This window comes from Callithrix jacchus, chromosome 18, assembly GCF_049354715.1.
Source record: "Callithrix jacchus isolate 240 chromosome 18, calJac240_pri, whole genome shotgun sequence".
Classification (NCBI taxonomy): domain Eukaryota; kingdom Metazoa; phylum Chordata; class Mammalia; order Primates; family Cebidae; genus Callithrix; species Callithrix jacchus.
In genome coordinates, this window is record NC_133519.1 from 12,688,609 (window position 1) to 12,708,194 (window position 19,586).

At 44.0% G+C, this 19,586-nt stretch overlaps 2 protein-coding genes across 4 annotated transcripts in view; one reads left to right on the forward strand and one right to left on the reverse strand.

The window, feature by feature from the left end:
• The window catches only part of LOC103788982 (uncharacterized), an 870,763-nt gene that overhangs the window by 324,634 nt on the left and 526,543 nt on the right, over nucleotides 1–19,586 (reverse strand). The window lies entirely within an intron of this gene.
• Nucleotides 5,681–6,801, forward strand: LOC118149233 (uncharacterized). Its single transcript, XM_078355514.1, has one exon. It carries the CDS (start codon nucleotides 5,681–5,683, stop codon nucleotides 6,602–6,604), a length of 924 nt encoding a protein of 307 aa, XP_078211640.1. The 3' UTR covers nucleotides 6,605–6,801.

The following is a 19,586-nucleotide window of genomic DNA, read 5'->3' on the forward strand; positions in this document are numbered from 1 at the left end:
TTACATGAGCCACTGCACCTAGCTTACAGAGAACTTTTAAAGATTAGCAGATCTTTCTAAGGAGAGCAGCCCATTAGGCTGTATGACACAGGTATTCAATTGCATTCTGGCAGGGGCCAGACTCCATGACCTGCTTTAGTACTTTCTGCCTTGGAGATGATTCTCTCTGCCTATTACCCTGGACTAGTTTTCCACGAATCCAGAAGACTTTGATTATATGAGCTTGTATATGCAAAGAGATACATGCAAGGGACGTTCTAGGAGCATTTGGGATAACCCTGTGAGTCATCCTGGCACTTGCACCAGTCATCTGACTTCTCCATGCCTTGCCTTCCCAGCCTATACAATGGGTGGGGCACAACCCACCCACCTGTCATAGAAAAGGTGTCTCTCACCAGGTATGTTAGCGTTGCTTACAGATGTCAAACCCATTAGTGAGAGCTTGAATTCAAACAGCAGAAAGTGAGCCAATCAGAGCTCCCAGATGGCATGAGACGCACAGATTAGCTAATGGCAGGACGGCACTGACTACGTGGAGGAAGGAGGTCCGCATGGGCTGTGCTGTCAATGTAAAGCATTCGCATTTATTCATTCACTCATTCATTTCTTTAGTCAGTGTTTCCCAGGTCCTACGATGATATACAGTGACTATATCCACAGCTACCAATTCTTGAAAATCATAGTCTCATGGGAACAACGTCATGGAAAGCTGGGTTGTGGAAGTATACATTTCCCTTGTAGAACAGGATCCTACAACTACAGAATATCATAGCCAGAAGGGGCCTCATATAGCCTCTTTGCTTTAGACTGGAAGAGAAAAGGCCTAGAGACAGCAGGGCACTGTGGAATCACAGGGTGAAGCAGAGGCAGAATCAGGATGAGAGTCTAGGTCTTTCTGTTTGTGCCTCGAAATGACTGTCTCCAGTTTTGTTGGCACATCTTAAAATGGGTGGTCTTCTGGGGTATTTTCCTCTCTGTAAAGTTAGACTGTCCCAGCCTATAAATAATGCAGAAGGCTTCTTAATGACTGCTTCTATGTTGGGTGACTGAAAGGTATGGTTCCTGAAGCATCATGGATTGGAACACCAGATGCAGCATGTTTTGGTACAAAAACAAAATTTGAAGTCTCTCTTACCTAGGCTCAAATTCTGGCTCTACCACTTCTAACTGTGTGAGCTGGAGCAAGCTATTTTTTGTTTGAGACACTATTGTGAGAACCAGATTTCATGAGCTCTCCCGTGTGGTGTTTGACCCCAGTACAAGATTGTTCCTTTTCCTTTTACTCCACAAAACATTCTATCTGGGTATGCACTGATGTGGGACACTTAGGAGAGCAGAAGTGGAATGGCCTGGACCCACATTCTACCTCATTTACCCCTACCCTTGGTGAGAGGGACTGGTGGGCTTCATAGTGGAAGCTGTGCAGTATGACAAGCCCCCAGAGACAGGATGACAGGAGGAAGCAGGGCACTATGCCTGAGGACACTAAGCCAGGACACCAAGCCTGGGGCCGAGCCTTCCATCTTGCTTCTTCTGAATTGTTCAGGGGCAGAGAGACATCACACTATCTGACATTAAAATATACTCCAAAGCTATAGTAACCCAAACAGCATGGTACTGGTATAAAAACAGATGCCTAGACCAATGAAAGAGAATAGAGAACACAGAAATTAATCCATATATTTGCCATCAACTGATCTTTGACAAAGGTGCCAAGAACACACTATAGGGAAAGGAAAGCCTCTTGAAACTTCAAAAACATGGACAGCAAAAGCAAAAATAGACAAATAAGATTATATCAAGTTAAAGTGTTTCTGTACAGAAAAGGAAACAACAGAGTGAAGAGACAACCTACGAAATGATAAAATATTTGGAAACTATACGCCTGAAAAGGAGTTAATATCCAAAATGTATGAGAAAATCAAACAACTCAATAGAAAGAACACAAATAACACAATTTAAAAATGGGCAGAGGATCTGAATGTACATTTCTCAAAATAAGACATGCAAATGACCAACATGTCTAGGAAAAATGCTCATTATTACTAATCATCAGGGAAATGCAAATCAAAACCACAACTCTCATCCTGCTTCTGCCACTGCCTCACCCTGATTCCACAGTGCCCTGCTGCCTCTAGGCCTTTTCTCTTTCAATCTAAAGCAGAGGCTAGATGAGGCTCCTTCTGGCTATCATATTCTGTAGTTGTAGGAGCCTGTAAGAATGGCTATTATAAAAAAAACAAACAAATGAAAATGGCGACAAAGATGTAGAGAAACGGGAACTTATATATCGTCGGCGAGAATGTAAGTTAGTGAGGCCATTATGGAAAACAGTATGGAGGTGTCTCAAGAAAATGCAAACCACATTATGCAGCAATCCCATTACTAGGCATTTGTCTAAAGGAAAGAAAATCAGTATATCAAAGGGATAACTGTAGCTCCATGTTTATTGCCGTGCTATTTACAATAAATAGAAAAGATATAGAGTCAACCTTAGTGTCCAACAGTGAATAAATAAGGAAAATGGGTTATGAACACGCAATGGAATACTATCCAGCCATAAAAAGCAGTGGAATCCTGTCATTTCCAGCAACATGGATGGAACTGGAGGTCAGTATGTTAAATGAAATTAGAAAGACAAAAGATAACGTGTAGGCAAGGATGTGGAGAAAATAAGATCTAGCACACCACTGGTGGGAATGCAAATTAGTACAGCCATGTGGAAAGCAGTATGGAAGGTTTCAAAAAATTAAAAATCACACTGGCATATAATCCAGCAATCACACCAGTAGGCATCTATCCAAAGAAATTGAAATCAGTAATGTTGAAGAGATACCTGCATTCCCACGTTTATTGTAGTACTATTCACAATACCCAATATAAGGAATTAAGCTAAGTGTAAATTTAAAAAAATGGATGTTTTAAAATGCTATATATACACAGAAGGAATACTATCCAGTAATAAAAACAAGAGAATTCTGTCATTTTGAGAAGGTGAATGAACCTAAAAGATATTATACTAAGCAAAATAAGCCAAGCATAGATACAGATACTGCATGATTTCATTTATATGTGGAATCTAAAAATGTTGGTGTCCTAGAAATAGAGAGTAGAGTGCTGATTACTAGAGGCTGGGGTGGCCAACAGGTGGGGTTGAGGAGATTTTTAAACATGTTCGGGGGAAGATTTTGTAAGACCTGGCTTGGCGTGGGGGAGGGTCTGTGAATTAGCGGGTCTTTGCATCCTCTTTGTTTAGGAAATGTAGAAGCCTTAAAGCTTATGGGTCCTGAGAAATGTGGGGATCTATTATGTATAATACGGTAGTACCATTTACCTGAGACTCCATAGGGGCCACTGTGGAACCTGCTCTGGCTTATGTAAGGAATTGACATTTGGACCAGTGTTACGCTTACATTCAAGACAACCTTCTTCAGGGAGACCCAATACAGCTCAGTGGGAGTAGCGTGGGGTCTGAAGCTGGATAGGTTTGGGTTCCAACGTCACTCCATTACCTACCGATGGGATGATCTTGGCAAAATAGACCTTCGAATCTCAGTTTCCTTTATGTAAAACTGGGGCTAATGAAGCTATCTTGTAGGGTTATTTCAAAATGGAATGAAATAACGCAGGCAAAGAGCCTAGAACAGTGTTCCCCACATAGTAAGTGCTCAGTGATAAGGTCCCCACCTCTCTCTCTACATCTTCTGCATTGCAGAAAAGAAAAGAAGCAGGGATTCAAGGACAATGCTATGTTCAGAAATAAAAGGCAACATGCTGTAGTGAAGAAGATTGTGACCTCTGAAAGCAGACTGCCTGCATCTGAAGCCTGCTTCCTTATTTACCTGCTTTGTGATGAGAGGTCACTCCCTTCATCCTTCAGGGCCTCAGTTGTGTCCATCTGTAAATGTACTGACTCATGAATTGCTTGGTACATACAAAGTGTTCAAATAAACTTTACATTCTATTATTATGATTATTGCTATCACGCGGAATTCATCTGACGGGAATTTTCCCTGCTCGGGATTCTTTGGAATTGAAACCCGGTAGTGAGGTCCTGAAGGTTAGACTAGGGGGACCTAGGGGCGTGGGAAGGCAGAGGTGAGGCCGTCTAGTCCCCAGCCTGGAGTCTGAGATCATCAAGCACCCACCCAGTTTCCAAACGAACCTAGAAAAACCTGATGTTTCATGAAACAAACCAATTATTTGGGGTCCTGCTGTCATATTGGGCCAGAGACCACCGGGCCAGACTCTGCTCAGCAACCTAGATCAGCAGAAGCCACCATGGAAGCCCGCAGAAAGAACACTCAGGCTGAGCGAAGTGAAGTGAATCTACACTAGCTTTCGGCACAGTGTATGAAAAATTGAGAATCTATGACTTGGATAAGTCCTTGAAGACTCCAGTGACCTAGAAACAGCTTTGTTAGAGACAGATCACATCGACGTCACTCTTAACTTCTAGGAAAAGGAGACGGACTTGTTTCCTGAAGAAGGGAACAGGAATAATTTAGCTAGTGTTTGGGAAAACCCAGTATCAAGCTCAAACATGCCCTGCCTCTGACGAGGAGCCAGGCACACTGGGGAGGAATCCTGCCAATGCAACACCAGCCCTCCTCCTTGTGATCTCTGGTGCTTCATTTTAGATGCACCATTGCTGCCCTATAAAAGTTCTCTCCACCTGCTAGTTTTTCAGATCTCTGGCTTCTTCCAGTCTTGCTCCTATCAGCAAAGAGGGCAAGTCTCTAAACTGGATCAGTACATGGCGAGAAACAGAGCCTTGGTGAGCTGGGGTGAGATGAGAGCTGTGGGATGAAGGGTGAGTGAGGACTGGATGCTGAGGAAATCTGCTGAAGGCAATGCTGGTGGGAAACCTGGAGCCTGGGGTGTGAGAGGAGAGGGAGAGGGGTGAGCTGAGCTGATAATCCTGTGTGAGAAGAAACTTTGGAGAACTGGCTCCCCATCCCCTTATCTGAGTGTAGTTGTGCAGTCCTCTCTTGAGTCCGTGTGCTAATGAGGCCAGGTGATAGTCCAGCTGGTTTGAGGAGCACACGGTGGAAATCTGCTCAAATTTAGCCTTGTTCTTTGCTCCCTACCGGGTGCAGCTTAGGCTCATGTTAGCTCATGGTCCACTGACGTAAAAGTGTCTTTCCTGGGTACTCCTTGTCTGGGTGGGAGGAAAAAGGGAAGTCACCCTGGAGAGAATTTGTGGCAGGAGGCAATCATCTGGGAGTAGCAATTTCCAAAGGGTAATCTACAATGCAGACACTGAAGTAAGACAAGAGGAGGCTTGGAGAGCTGGATAGAAACACAGACAGCATCATTTCAAGCCTCCATTTCCCATCGTGGAGACAGAAGTAGAGGTGAGTGGTGACTTGTACCAGGCCACATAGTCAGGGACAGGTGCAGGAGCTGAGCCCAGAGTCCCTGGCTCTGAATCCACCTCCTGCCAACTGTACCGCCTCTGGATGTCTGAGACCGTCTCAAGAAAGCCCTACTTGCAAATCACTGTGTCCAAAGGGGATGTTGAAGGTCTCCCTGGAAACCCTCCTAGTTTTACAGTGCTGATGAAATCTTTCTTTTCAGATTTTGCAAAGCCACAGGACAATGTGTGACCAGCAGAAGCAGCCACAGTTCCCTCCATCTTGTGTGAAAGGTTCGGGACTGGGGGCTGGACAGGGTACCAATGGTGCCCAGTTCCCTGCCAGGCAACCTATGTGAAATGTCCAACTCCCTGCCAAACCTACATGAAGTGCCCAGCTCCCTGCCAGACAACCTATGTGAAATGTCCAACTCCCTGCCAAACCTACGTGAAGTGCCCAGCTCCCTGCCAGACAACCTATATGAAATATCCAGCTCCCTGCCAAACGACCTATGTGAAATGCCCAACTCCCTGCAAAACTTCTGTCAAGTGCCCAGCTCCCTGCCAGACGACCTACATCAAGTGCCCAGCTCCCTGCCAGACCCAGGCGTGCTATGCCCAGCTCCCTGCCAGACAACCTACGTGAAATGCCCAGCTCCCTGCCAGACAACCTACGTGAAATGCCCAGCTCCCTGCCAGACAACCTACGTGAAATGCCCAGCTCCCTGCCAGACAACCTACGTGAAATGCCCAGCTCCCTGCCAGACAACCTACGTGAAATGCCCAGCTCCCTGCCAGACAACCTACGTGAAATGCCCAGCTCCCTGCCAGACAACCTACGTGAAATGCCCAGCTCCCTGCCAGACCCAAGCGTGCTATGCTCAGCGTGCTTCTCCTTGTCAGACTTACTATGTTCCAGCTCCTCCAAGTGGCCCGACCTCTGGGTACTGTGTTCCTGACCCATGCTCTGCTCCCTGTTCCACCAGCTACAGCTGTTTGGCTCCCCGGACCTTCGGGGTGAGTCCCCTGAGACGCTGGATTCAGCGACCCCAGGACTGCAACACAGGATCGTCTGGCTGCTGTGAGAATTCGGGAAGCTCTGGAGGTTGCGGTTCTGGGGGCTGTGGCTGCGGCTGTGGATGTGGTAGCTCTGGATGCTGTGGCTCTGGGTGCTGCTGTTTGGGAATTATTCCCATGAGGTCCCGAGGTCCTGCCTGCTGTGACCATGAGGATGACTGCTGCTGCTAAACACACACCAGTCCAATCCAGAATGCACTGCCCGCCGCCATCCCTTCTGGAACGCGCACCTGCTTCTGACCCCCTCTCTGTCATTGCCAGTGAGGTAGAACCTCGTCACTTTGCCTCTGTGCTTTGCTTCTCTACCAAGGCAGCCTGCTAGTGCAACCCCCAAACTTTGGCAAGAATAAAGCTCTGAATGCAATTCACGGCATGTCTATCTGTCTGTTTGGTCCATATTTACACATTTCTATCAGGCACTCTTCTGCCTCTCTCTTCTTACTCTTAAACAAAGATCTGCAGGAACATGAACAAGCAGTCTGAGCTGGCAAAATCCCAGCCCAGGAGCCCCATGCCTTTTAGAATGCTATAAATAATCTTTCCCCTCCAAGTTGGCAGCATCTGATAATGGAGACTTGGGGGTTGAGGGCTGCCTCTGGGCTGCCCTTTGCTGAGTCTCAGAGAAGGGTTGGCCATGATCAGGTTCTGGTCTTCCTGGGTGTTGAAGGGATTGTGAAATCCTACCTGTTCAGGAGCATCACTGGACCATGTCTCCACGACTGTGCAGAGGGCATTCTCTCATCTGATTGGCTTGCCCTCTTAGAACTATAGGGTGAAGGCCTGAGGGAAGAGGCTAGGACTGCCCTGAAGTTATTAGCTATTCACCAGGTCAGTCCTGGTAGCAAGCGAGCCATCTCCAAAGGAAGGTGAATCTCGTGTGAGGGGCTTCTGGGCCCCCAGGGCAGTTGCTCATCCTCGTTAGCACTTTCTTCTCCATTGCTTAGCTAGCTCCAGAGAATTTGGGGTGGACTTACGTAACTAGAGACTCCAAAATTCAAACATTAAAAAATAGAGGAGTAACAAGCGTTCAGAACAACCCTACAAGGCCCGGTGCATAGGAGACAATATGTTTGGTGATGCGTAAAGGAATGAATGAAAAGGAGCAGGGAATCATGTGTTTATTTCTAAACGATCTTCTGGAGATCAACCCTGGACACTAGCAGAAGGTCGTCTTGACCGCTCTGCCGCCTTTGAATGACTAAACACTTGTTGCTCCACAAACTACCCCATCCCTTCATCCAAACTCCCTGAGCTTGAGCCCAGTCACTGGAAACCCACTCAGGGACGGAACTGCCTCGGCCAGTACCACGCTTTCCTCTTGTCCCACCAAGCGGGTCCTGCAGTATAGGAGGGTGGGTGCGGACGCGCTCTGGGGTCTAGTCTCTTTAGAGAATGGTATCCACAAAGCCCAGCCCAGCACTGCTGTATCAAAAAATATTGTAGGGAATCCTCTTTAAAACCTGATACGTACTTCTAAAAGTCCCATTTCTGTCCTTTTCAACTCCTCCACATTCCATGGCTGCTCATCAGCCTCTCACTAACTCCCGACCTGCTCCTAACGTGCAGACGTCGTGGCTTCTTTGATCTCCCGCTCTCCTTGCTCACCCTCCTTTCCTCCTCAATCTCACCTGGCTCTGCTCCTGGTTATGTAGATGGTTTCAGTTTTTCTGTCTCCCTTGTTCATGTTTCTATACTTACCCAATCTTAGTGTTCTCTGTTCCACAGGAAGTAACCTAGGAATAAAACCTCCCCTCATTTCTCCAGCTGTCCTAATGCTCTCTCTAGCCCATTCTATTGGTTTTGTGCGGGAGGGAAGAAAGTAGTTGAAACCAAGAGCTAACCTGATGAAGCTCACCAGACTTCACCTGCCTTTCTTGCTTCCTTGCACTTACCTCTAGTTAATGTTAAAACCTATACAGCAGAAAGTCACATAGCTGAGCAAGTTTCCTCTTAGAGGACATCCGTGACATATCGGTTACCATGCTGATGGCTGCTTACTGTTTTCTAAGAACTTGGTGTTGGCTCTTTTCTAGTTCACCGAAACCACTGACCCTTCAACTGGACCTGCATGAATGCCTGAGAGGTGACCCTTTGATGTCAGAGGGCCAGAAACTCCTCCCTCAGATCATGCTAATGTCACCATTTTCTGAACATGCTCCTTATGAAGAGCCATGAAGCGTGACTATGCATGTGCAGAATGCCACTTACCTCACTGCTCCTTGCCGTGCACTGCACTTCCCAGGCCCTGAACTACCTTCCTCCTCCATCCCATAAATATGTCCCTGATACCATGTCTTTGGAAACGTGGATTTGCGACCTGTTGGCTGCCCTGGCTTACTGTGCACAGGCAGAACACATATAGTTCAGTACCAGAATTATAAAGGTCAAAGGGCAAAAATATACTTTTTGGCCAGGTGCAGTGGCTCAAGCCTGTAATCCCAGCACTTTGGGAGGCCGAGGCAGGTGGATCACGAGGTCAAGAGATCGAGACCATCCTGGTCAACATGGTGAAACCCCGTCTCTACTAAAAATACAAAAAATTAGCCGGGCATGGTGGCGCGTGCCTGTAATCCCAGCTACTCAGGTGGCTGAGACAGGAGAATTGCCTGAACCCAGGAGGCGGAGGTTGCAGTGAGCCGAGATTGCGCCATTGCACTCCAGCCTGGGTAACAAGAGCGAAACTCTATCTCAAAAAAAAAAAAAAAAAAAAAAAAACAACTTTTCTTTAATAGGGCATATGAGTGGAAGAAAAAGCCAAGAAGCAAACGCCCACACATTAATAAATCTCAACTGATTGCATATCTTAGCCTTATGTTCATTATGTTAAATGAAACAGAAGACAACATCGTATGTTCACACTTATTTGTTGGATCTAAAAGTCAACACAATTGAACTCCTGGAGATAGAGAGTAGGTACCAGTGTCTGGGAAGCGTGGTGGGGGCGGAAGGGGAGGTGAGAAGGGTTAATGGGTACCACAAAGTGGTCAGAAAGAACGAATATGACCTATGATTGACAGCAAGACAGGGCCACTTTAGTCAATAATAATCTAATCATACAGTTTTAAATAACGAGAAGAGTGTAATTGGTTTGTTTGTAACACAAAGGATAAATGCTTGAGGTGATGAATCCCCCATTTTTCATGATGTGATTATTATGTGTTGCATGCCTGTATCAAAACATCTCGTGCATCCCACAAATATATATACTTACTATATGTGCACAAAAATTAAAAAGTAAAAATAAAACTGTCCAATGAGACTTCAAGAAGTGAAAACAGCCTCAGCATGTTTCATAAACAGGAAAGAGAACAGTATAGAGAAGATGGTGAGGAACAAAAGAGCAAGGCGGAAGAGGGAAGCAAGCATGGCTCCTGTGTCTGGCTGCATGTGCCTGGTGTGAAACTGCCCCGTGACCTGGGGAATGTCTATCCATTCTGCTGGACACCGATGTCAACTCCTCCTCTTTCTCGTAGGTGCTCCACACCTTCTTTCCCCATCCTCATCACCCAGGTTGGGATCAGCTCCCACTGCCTCACCTGTAATTGTCAGCTCATTTACCTGCTCCTCCTCTAGAAAGCAGTCTGAGGCTTGCCTTGAATGATGTTTCTTTCTCTTCCCTCCACTCATGTGTCTGTACAGACCCTGCATTGCCCACCCCGACTCTAACTTGCACTTAGGATACTGAGCTGCTTGCTCTAATAGGACCAGAGCAACATGGGTGGGCTTGGTGGGCCCCAAGCCAACCAAGTGGACCCACACCGACCCCAAAGCACAGAGTAGGGGCTGCTCAGCAGCACGGCATGCAAGAGAAAAAAAGGCAGACCTGGGTCAAAAATCGTAATCAAAATCGGGAGTGTAGATGAGGACAAAGAAAGGACAGAGCCACAGTGCCGCTGCAACCACATCTGCCAGCCTTGCGGTCACCCTTCAGGGACACCGAAAGTGACCCAGAGCCACCTAGCAGCCATCTCCAGCTGGTGTTCCTCAGTTCCTCCCTGGAGTAGCTTCCAAATCAGTGGGGAGCTGCATCAGTTGACTATGGAATTTGCAGCTCCAGGGGAAAAATCATTCTAACAAAGTTTTGAAAGGAAGCGGAAAACAAGGTAAATGCATTTATAGTGTGCATTCAACATTAATATTAATTCTTATTATCTGTGCTGCATAATCCCCATATAATACATAAGGAAAAGGTCCTAACAAATTAAGGAATAGCTAATTATTTTCCAAATTTTGAAGAATTGGAAAGGAAAAGGCAATTTAGAAAAGAACTATAGGCTGGGCGCGGTGGCTCACCCCTGTAATCCCAGCACTTTGGGAGGCCGAGGCGGGTGGATCACGAGGTCAAGAGATCGAGACCATCCTGGTCAACATGGTGAAACCCCGTCTCTACTAAAGATACAAAAAATTAGCTGGGCATGGTGGCACGTGCCTGTAATCCCAGCTACTCAGGAGGCTGAGGCAGGAGAATTGCCTGAACCCAGGAGGCGGAGGTTGCGGTGAGCCGAGATGGCGCCATTGAGAAAAGAACTATAAATGACCCATAATCATAAAAATAGGTTCAAGTTCTTTACTAAACAACAACAAAAAATTCTCACCTATTGAATCAGCTTTTTTTTGTAATTACCAGCTTATTGGCACTTGAGGTGTAACAAGTAAATGTGTGAAAAGCAGTGGTAGTGACCCATCCTCCAGTGTGTCCAAAAACCTTAAAAAGAAGTCATTCAATTTGATGGAGTCTAACCAATTCTAAGACAATGCCTCTAGTCAAATCATCAGAGATACAGTATTTTTCTTTAAAAATGTGTGTTATTCTTCACAAAGATGGGAACAGTAGACATTGGGGACAGCTAGAAGGAGACCTGGGGTGAAAAACTATCAAATATGCTCGCTATCTGGGGATGGGGTCATTCATACACCCAACCCTGGCAACATGCCATTTACCCATGTAACAAACCTGCACGTGTACTCCCTAACCCTAAAACAAAAGTCAGGGGGGAAAATGTGTCATTCTTTAGCAGAGCAATGAAGTAGAATTGCCTCAATACTCAACAGAAAGGGAATAGTTAATGAAAGCATTGTGCATCCCTAAAATGGGTAAAATATTGTTCAGTCATTACAGCCACTTTTAAAAGTGAACAAACTGTCATCATGTGATGTGAAAAGCAGCATTTACAGAATGTAAGGTGTATCTCCTTTGTGTGTACACACACACCTGTTTCAGGGTTCTCAAAAATTTAGAGGATGTGCATTACCGTAATTATCAGAAAATAATTTTATTTTTGAAAGAAAGTTATTCAGAAGGATGAGATTTCCTAACAATTAGGAATCCTGATGTTGTCTGTCACAGAGAAAAACAGAGCTTCAAGCTTCAGCCCTGGACATGTCTCTGATTTTAACTCTTTTTTTTTTTCCAGAAGAAATGGATGTCCCTGCTCTTTCCTGGTCACCTCAAGTCAGTGACTGCCTCTCCTGACCACTGATGTGTGAAAAAGGACAACACTTTACCCAGAAAAAAAGAGGACAAGGGCCTTCGCTCAGGTGCGCAGTCTCTCTGGGTGCTGCCCCAAACGTGGGAGGGGACTTGTGGGCTCTCCAAATCCATGGCAGCTCCATCTGGAGGTGCCTGCTCTGCCCTGCCCGCCTTAATCTCAAAGTTGATTTTTCTGGTCTCGCCCACGTGCAGTAACACTTTCACCACCTCCTACTGGCATTTTACCACTTTCACTGTTGTTACTGGTGTTTTTGTTGTTGGTTTGCTTCTTTGTGAAGTGTCCTCATAGTCTAGGGTAAATACCAGAGGTTAATTGTTTCATGCCAGGGAAATCGAGAATGCGAACACCCAAGAAGTGAGTTTAAGAGCGGAGGTTTAATAGGCGAAAGAAAGAGTAAAGAAAATAGCTCTCTCTCCTGCAGAGAGAAGGGCGGGCCCAGGCGGGTCTTCAGACTTCCTGGTGAAATGCCCAGGATTTTATAGACAAGCTTGAGGAGGCAGTGTCTGATTAACATAGGGCCTGGGAGATTGGATGGACCAGGTGTGCTGTTTGCATAGTGTGAAGAAGCGGGCCATCGCACCCAATTATTTTGTTATGTAGATAGGGTCTCCACCTGGCTGGACCATGTTACCCACCTTTTTACTGCCCACATAGCGACAAAGAAAAGAGAAGAGGGATCCTCTATGTTGAACATGCCTGGTCCCCGGGTGGCCTCTTTTTCTATCAGCACTGCTGCCGGCATCTACCTATGCAATCTCCCAGCTTGCTTATTTATGTCTGCAGCTGAGTTTTACAGGCTGATCTTTGTTAGAAAAGAAATTATTTGGGGGCTGCTTTTTGATAAAAAGGGAAGCCTTACCAATGACTCTCTTTTTCTCATTAACTGTCTAAATAATTTCTTTTTAGCTTCCATACCATTTGTTTATTTTTCAAGTGACTTAATTCTAATGTATCCATGTGAACTACCTATGACACTGAAATGCTCTGCTTTTGAACAAACAGACAAAAATCCAAAAGTTCTGGGGAAGCTCCCTTGGATCTTTGTTAAGCAGAAATGTGATGCTAGGAAAGTCACTACCTGACTTTAGGGCTCTATTCTCCTCCTGCTTGACGCCCCTTTCTCAGAAAACAAAACAAACAAACAAAGCCAAAACAACATGATGACCTCATGCTAGAACATGTCTGTGGACAGACTGGTGCCACCTCTGTTCCTGCTGCCCCAAGGTCTCCCCAGCCAGCCAGGTGAGCCAATGGGAGCGGGAGCAGAGAGGACTTGGAAGAAACCCTTTAGGGGTAAACAATACACTATGCCTTAGGATTTTAACTCTGTCTTACTTGTGCACTAGCCCAGTTAGGAATTTTCTTTAGGAAAGTTGTAGCTTCTATTTTCTGCCTAGTTGGCAATACAATTTAAAATTACATTGAATTAGATAGAAAAAAATATTTAAACCTATGGCCACTTTAAACTCGTGGGACATTTCATGAGTTTTAATTGTACCTCGATTCCACATCATCGTAGCTGGTGTTAGCAGAAAATCACAGCATTTAGGGATAATTTATTTTCCCAACAAACATGAGAGCTTCCTTATTCACACATTCTTGCCTAGACACCAAGCACTGCCTGGATCCCCCAAATAGTTCCCATATGTATTTTACAAAATTCTGGAATAGAAGATAGTATCACGGAAGCACGGAGAGTCTGCTTAATTTGGACATCTAACCTGAGGAAGAAAAGACAGTTGCCTCTCCTTGAAATTTCCTGAGGCGTCTGTAGAGGGCACTATGGGGCAGAGGAAGGAGTGCAGGATTTGGATTCCTGGGGTTTGAACAGGACACTGCTACTTCCTTTATGATGTACGTAAGCATCATCTCTCTTGCCTACATAAAAGTGTTAAAAATGCAAGATAGGGGCTGGGCGCGGTGGCTCACACCTGTAATCCCAGCACTTTGGGAGGCCGAGGCGGGTGGATCACGAGGTCAAGAGATCGAGACCATCCTGGTTAACATGGTGAAACCCCGTCTCTACTAAAAATACAAAAATTAGCTGGGCATGGTGGCGCAGCCTGTAATCCCAGCTACTCAGGAGGCTGAGGCAGGAGAATTGCCTGAACCCAGGAGGCGGAGGTTGCGGTGAGCCGAGATTGCGCCATTGCACTCCAGCCTGGGTAACAAGAGCGAAACTCCGTCTCAAAAAAACAAAACAAAACAAAACAAAACAAAACAAGATAATGCCTTTAAGAAAATGTGGACTAGCCATAAACACTAATACAAATGATTACTTGTGGAAGAGAAGAGAGGAAGAAGGGAGACAAAGATGTAGGCTAGACTTTGTTGAATATATCTTGTTTGATAGTTTTTACTTTGGATTTATGTAAATGTTACATACATAATTAAAAACAAAATTGTTAAATAAAAATCTACTAACAGTGAAAACAAACCAAAATAAGTTCAAATGAATATCAAGTTGGTGGCATAACTATACTGAGAAAAGAATTACTGCAAGTAATTCTAAAACACATTTTTACTCTACATTTTTATTCCAAGGAAAAATGAGTCTCAAAGGAAATGTACATAGCATTGAATAATCTTACTGATGATAGTAATGCTGGCATTATCACTTGGAAAATAACATATTGTAGGATAAAACAAAGAAAAAACAAAATGTTCAGCATAAGAAAAAATGCAAGTATAGAAGCAAAGAGATTAAGTGCTTATTCTAAAATGTTAAATTTGAATTTCTTATTATTAGTTTATTTTTTAAAAATGTGTTTTCTAACTGCTCACAGAGAAGATCTAGCAGCACTAAAAACATAGTCACATTTGGTCCCCATAGTGCCTATGGTAAGGTCTCTAAATACCATTTACCACTTAAAAACAAACAAAAAAAAAAGGCAGGGAACCATTGGAAAAATACTTGGGTCTATATCTGAGGTAGATAATATACAGAGTTAGCCTAGGATATCTTATTGTACCAGAAAGCAAGGAAAGTATGATAGAATCTGGGGGGGGGTGTCAAAAAAATATAGGAGGCAATTTCAAAGGATGCCCAGTGGCTAAAATATGAGAGAAATAATCACTGCAATTGATTAAAGCACATTAAGGAAAAAGAGAAGTTCAGGATTCCACCAAGATGGCCGAATAGGAAGAGCTCTGGAGCACAGCTCCCAGCAGGAGAGATGCAAAAGGCAAGTGATCTCCACATTTCCAACCGAGGTACCAGGTTCAATTCTATGGGACTAGTTGGACAGTGGGTGCAGCCCAAGGAGGGCAAACCATGGCAGGGTGGGGCGCTGCCTCACCCGGGGAAGTGCAACTGACTGGAGGATCGGGGACTTCCACCCTCTCACCCCTGGCACTCCAGTTCAGGTACTGAGCTTCTCCCAGGCTCTCTGCAAACCACAGACCAGCAGATCCCCAGCGGGCTGAAAAGTGCCGTGAGTTATCAACACAGATCTAAGCGGCAGCTCCAACAGAGGCTGCAGGTTGTCAGCACAGATCTAGATGAACATTTTGACTAGCACTGAGAGTGCCTGCAGCATAAAGCTACCCAGAATCCAGAAAAAGGGGGTGTTGAAGGAAGGGAGACAGGTGAAACAGCTGGGTGGGTCCCGGGCGGGTCACACCCCACACCCCCCACCAAAAGACCAGCAAACTGAAGCCCTCAACTTGTGAGTTTCACAGCCAGCACATCAGTTCAAGCTCCACCTGGGACAATTGAGCTCAGTGTGTGGAAGGGCTTCCACATTGCTGAGGTTGGTCTAAACCTACTTGTGTAAACAAAAGACAGGAAGTATACACAGCAACTGGACTGATTTCATGACAGCCCAGCAGTGACTCTACAGGCAGAAAAGGGACAGACTGCCTCCTCAAGTGGCTCCCTAACCAAAAAGATGCCTCATACAGGAGAGCTCTGGTTGTCACCTGCTGGGTAGCCTTCTGGGATGAAGCTACCAGACGAAAGATCAGGCAGCAATACTTGCTGATCTGCAACCCCCACAGGTGATCCCCAGGCAAGCAAGGTCTAGAGTGGACCTCCAGGAATCCTAAAGCAGAGGGACCTGAGTGTTAGAAGGAAAAATAAAAAACAAAAAGAAATAGCTTCAACATCAACAGAAAAGATGTATACTCAGAGACCCCATCCAAAAGTTACCAACTTCAAAGATCAAAGATAGATAAATCCACAAAGATGGGGAGAAACCAGCACAAACAGAATGAAATCATCAAAAAAAGAATGCCTCTCCACCTCCAAGAGATTGCAACTCCTCACAGCAAGGGAGCAAAACTGGATGGAGAATGAGTTTGACAAATTGACAGAAGCAGCTTCAGAAGGTGGGTAATAACAAATTTCTCTAAGCTAAAGGAACATGTTCTAACCCAATGCAAAGACACTAAGAACCTTGAAAAAGAGATGAGATGAAATGCTAACTAGAATAACCAGCTAAGAGAAGAACATGAACGACTTGATGGAGCTGAAAAACATAGCACAAGAACTTCACAGGACATACACAAGTTTCAATAGCTGAATTGATCAAGCAAAAGAAAGGATATCAGAGATTGAAGATCAACTCAATGAAATAAAACGAGAAGCCAAGATTAGAGAAAAAAGAGTGAAAAGAAATGAACAAAGCCTCCAAGAAATATGGGATTATGTGAAAAGACCTAATCTGTGCTTGATTGGTGTACCTGAATGTAATAAGGAGAATGGATCCAAACTGGAAAACACTCTTCAGGATATTTTCCAGGAGAACTTCCCAACCTAGCAAGGCAGCCAGAGAGAAAGGTTGGGTCACCCACAAAGGGAAGCCCATCAGACCCACAGCAGATCTCTTGGCAGAAACCCTACAAGCCAGAAGAGAGTGGGGGCCAATATTCAGCATCCTTAAAGAAAAGAACTTTCAACCCAAATTTCATATACAGCCAAACTAAGCTTCATAGTGAAGGAGAAATAAAATCCTTTACAGACAAGCAATTGCTGAGAGATTTCATCACCACCAGGCCTGCCTTACACGAGCTTCTGAAGGAAGCACTAAACATGGAAAGGAGCAACCAGTACCAGCCACTGCAAAAATGTACCAGTTGGTAAAAACCAAAGACACAATGGAAAAACTGCATCAACTACCTGGGCAAAACCACCAGCCAGTAACAAAATGGCAGGATCAAATTCACACATGACAATATTAACCTTAAATGTAAATGACCTAAATGCCCCAGTCAAAAGACACAGAATGGCAAACTGGATAAAGAGTCAAGACTCATCAGTGTGCTCTATTCAGGAGACTCATCTCACATGCAACGACACACATAGACTCAAAATAAAGGGATGGAAGGAAATTTACCATGCAAATGGAGAGCAAAACAAAAGCAGGAGTTGCAATCCTAGTCTGCGATACAATGGACTTTAAACCAACAAAGATCAAAAGAGATAAAGAGAAAATAATGGTAAAGGGATCAATGTAACAAGAAGAGCTAACGATCCTAAATATATATGCACCCAATACAGGAGCACCCAGATTCATAAAGCAAGTTCTTAATGACCTACAAAGAGACTTAGACTCCCACACAATAATAGTGGGATACTTTAACACTCCACTGTCAATATTAGACAGATCAACAAGACAGAAAATCAACAAGCATATCCAGGACTTGAAAGCAGATCTGGACCAAGCAGACCTAATAGACATCTACAGAACTCTTCACCCCAAATCCACAGAATATACATTCTTCTCAGCACCACATCATACTTACTCTAAAATTGACCACATAATTGGAAATAAATCACTCCTCAGCAAATGCAAAAGAATGGAAATCATAGCAAGCAGTCTCTCAGGCCACAGTGCAATCAAATTACAACTCAGGATTAAGAAACTCACCCAGAACTGCTCAATGACATAAAAAACTGAACAACTTGCTCCTGAATGATGACTGGATAAACAACAAAAAGAAGGCAGAAATAAAATAAAAGACATTTTTCAAAACCAATGAGACAAAGACACAGCATACCAGAATCTCTGGGACACCTTTAAAGCAGTGTCTAGAGGGAAATTTATAGCAATAAATGCCCACATCAGAAGCAAGGAAAGATCTAAAATCGATATCCTAACATCAAAATTGAGAGAGCTAGAAGAGCAAGATCAAAAAAATTCAAAAGCTAGCAGAAGACAATAGATAACTAAGATCAGAGCAGAACTGAAGGAGATAGAGACACAAAAAACCCTTCGAAAAATAAATCAAACCAGGAGATGATTTTTTGAAAAGATCAACAAAATAGATAGACTGCTAGTCAGACTAATAAAAAAGAAAAGAGAGAAGAATCAAATCAATACAATAAAAAATGATAAAGGGGATATCACCACTGATTCCACAGATATGCAAATTACCATAGATATTACTGCAAACAACTCTACGCACATAAACCAGTAAACCTGGAAGAAATGGATAAATTCCTGGACACTTGCACCCTACCAAGACTAAACCAGGAAGAAGTTGAATCCCTGAATAGACCAATAACAAGGTCTGAAGTTGAGGCAGCAATTAATAGCCTACCAACCAAAAAACGTCCAGGTCCAGATGGGTTCATGGCTGAATTTTACCAGACATACAAAAAGGAGCTCGTACCATTTCTTCTGAAGCTATTCCAAAAATGCAAAGAGAGGGAATCCTCCCCAGCTCATTTTAGGAGACCAACATCATCCTGTTACCAAAATCTGGCAGAGACACAACTGAAAAAGAAAACTTCAGGCCAATATCCATGATGAACATTGACGTAAATATCTTCAACAAAATACTGGCAAACTGAATACAACAGCATGCCAAAAAACTTACCCATCATGATCAAGTAGGCTTAATCCCTCGGATGCAAGGTGGGTTCAACATACACAAATCTATAAACGTAATCCATCACATAAACAGAACCAAAGGCAAATACCACATGATTATCTCAATAGATGAAGAGAAGGCCTTCAACAAAATTCAATAGCCCTTTATGCTAAAAAACTATTAACAAACTAGGTATCAATGGAATGTATCTCAAAATAATAAAAGCTATTTATGACAAACCCACAACCAATATCATACTGAACAAGCAAAAACTGGAAGCATTCCCTTTGAAAACTGGCACTAGACAAGGATGCCCTCTCTCACCACTCCTATTCAATATAGTATTGGAAGTTCTAGCCAGAGCAATCAGGCAAGAAAAAGAAATAAAGGACATTCAATTAGGAAAAGAAGAAGTCAAATTGTCTCTATTTGCAGATGACATGATTGTATATTTAGAAGACCCCATTGTCTCAGCCCAAAATTTCCTCAAGCTGATAAGCAACTTCAGCAAAGTCTCAGGGCACAAAATGGACAGGGCTGACACTAACTCTGCAGACGAATCTTAACACCACTCCACTTAGAACTCCCAGACAGCATGTGCCTCCTCTATGGTGAATAAGAAGAGTACATCATATCTGAATTATGCTTGTCACAAAAAAGATTGAACTTGAATTTAGTTTAAGCTTCTAAATCTAACTACCAGTTTATAAGAAATACTGGGGAATGCAGGAAAAAAATAAGAAAGTCAAGTGACACAAGAAAGAAGCAATCAGCCAAGCTCAAAATGTGAGAAATTTTTCATGATGAGCAACTTCTGTATTTAAAAAGTAAATGATGTGAAAGTA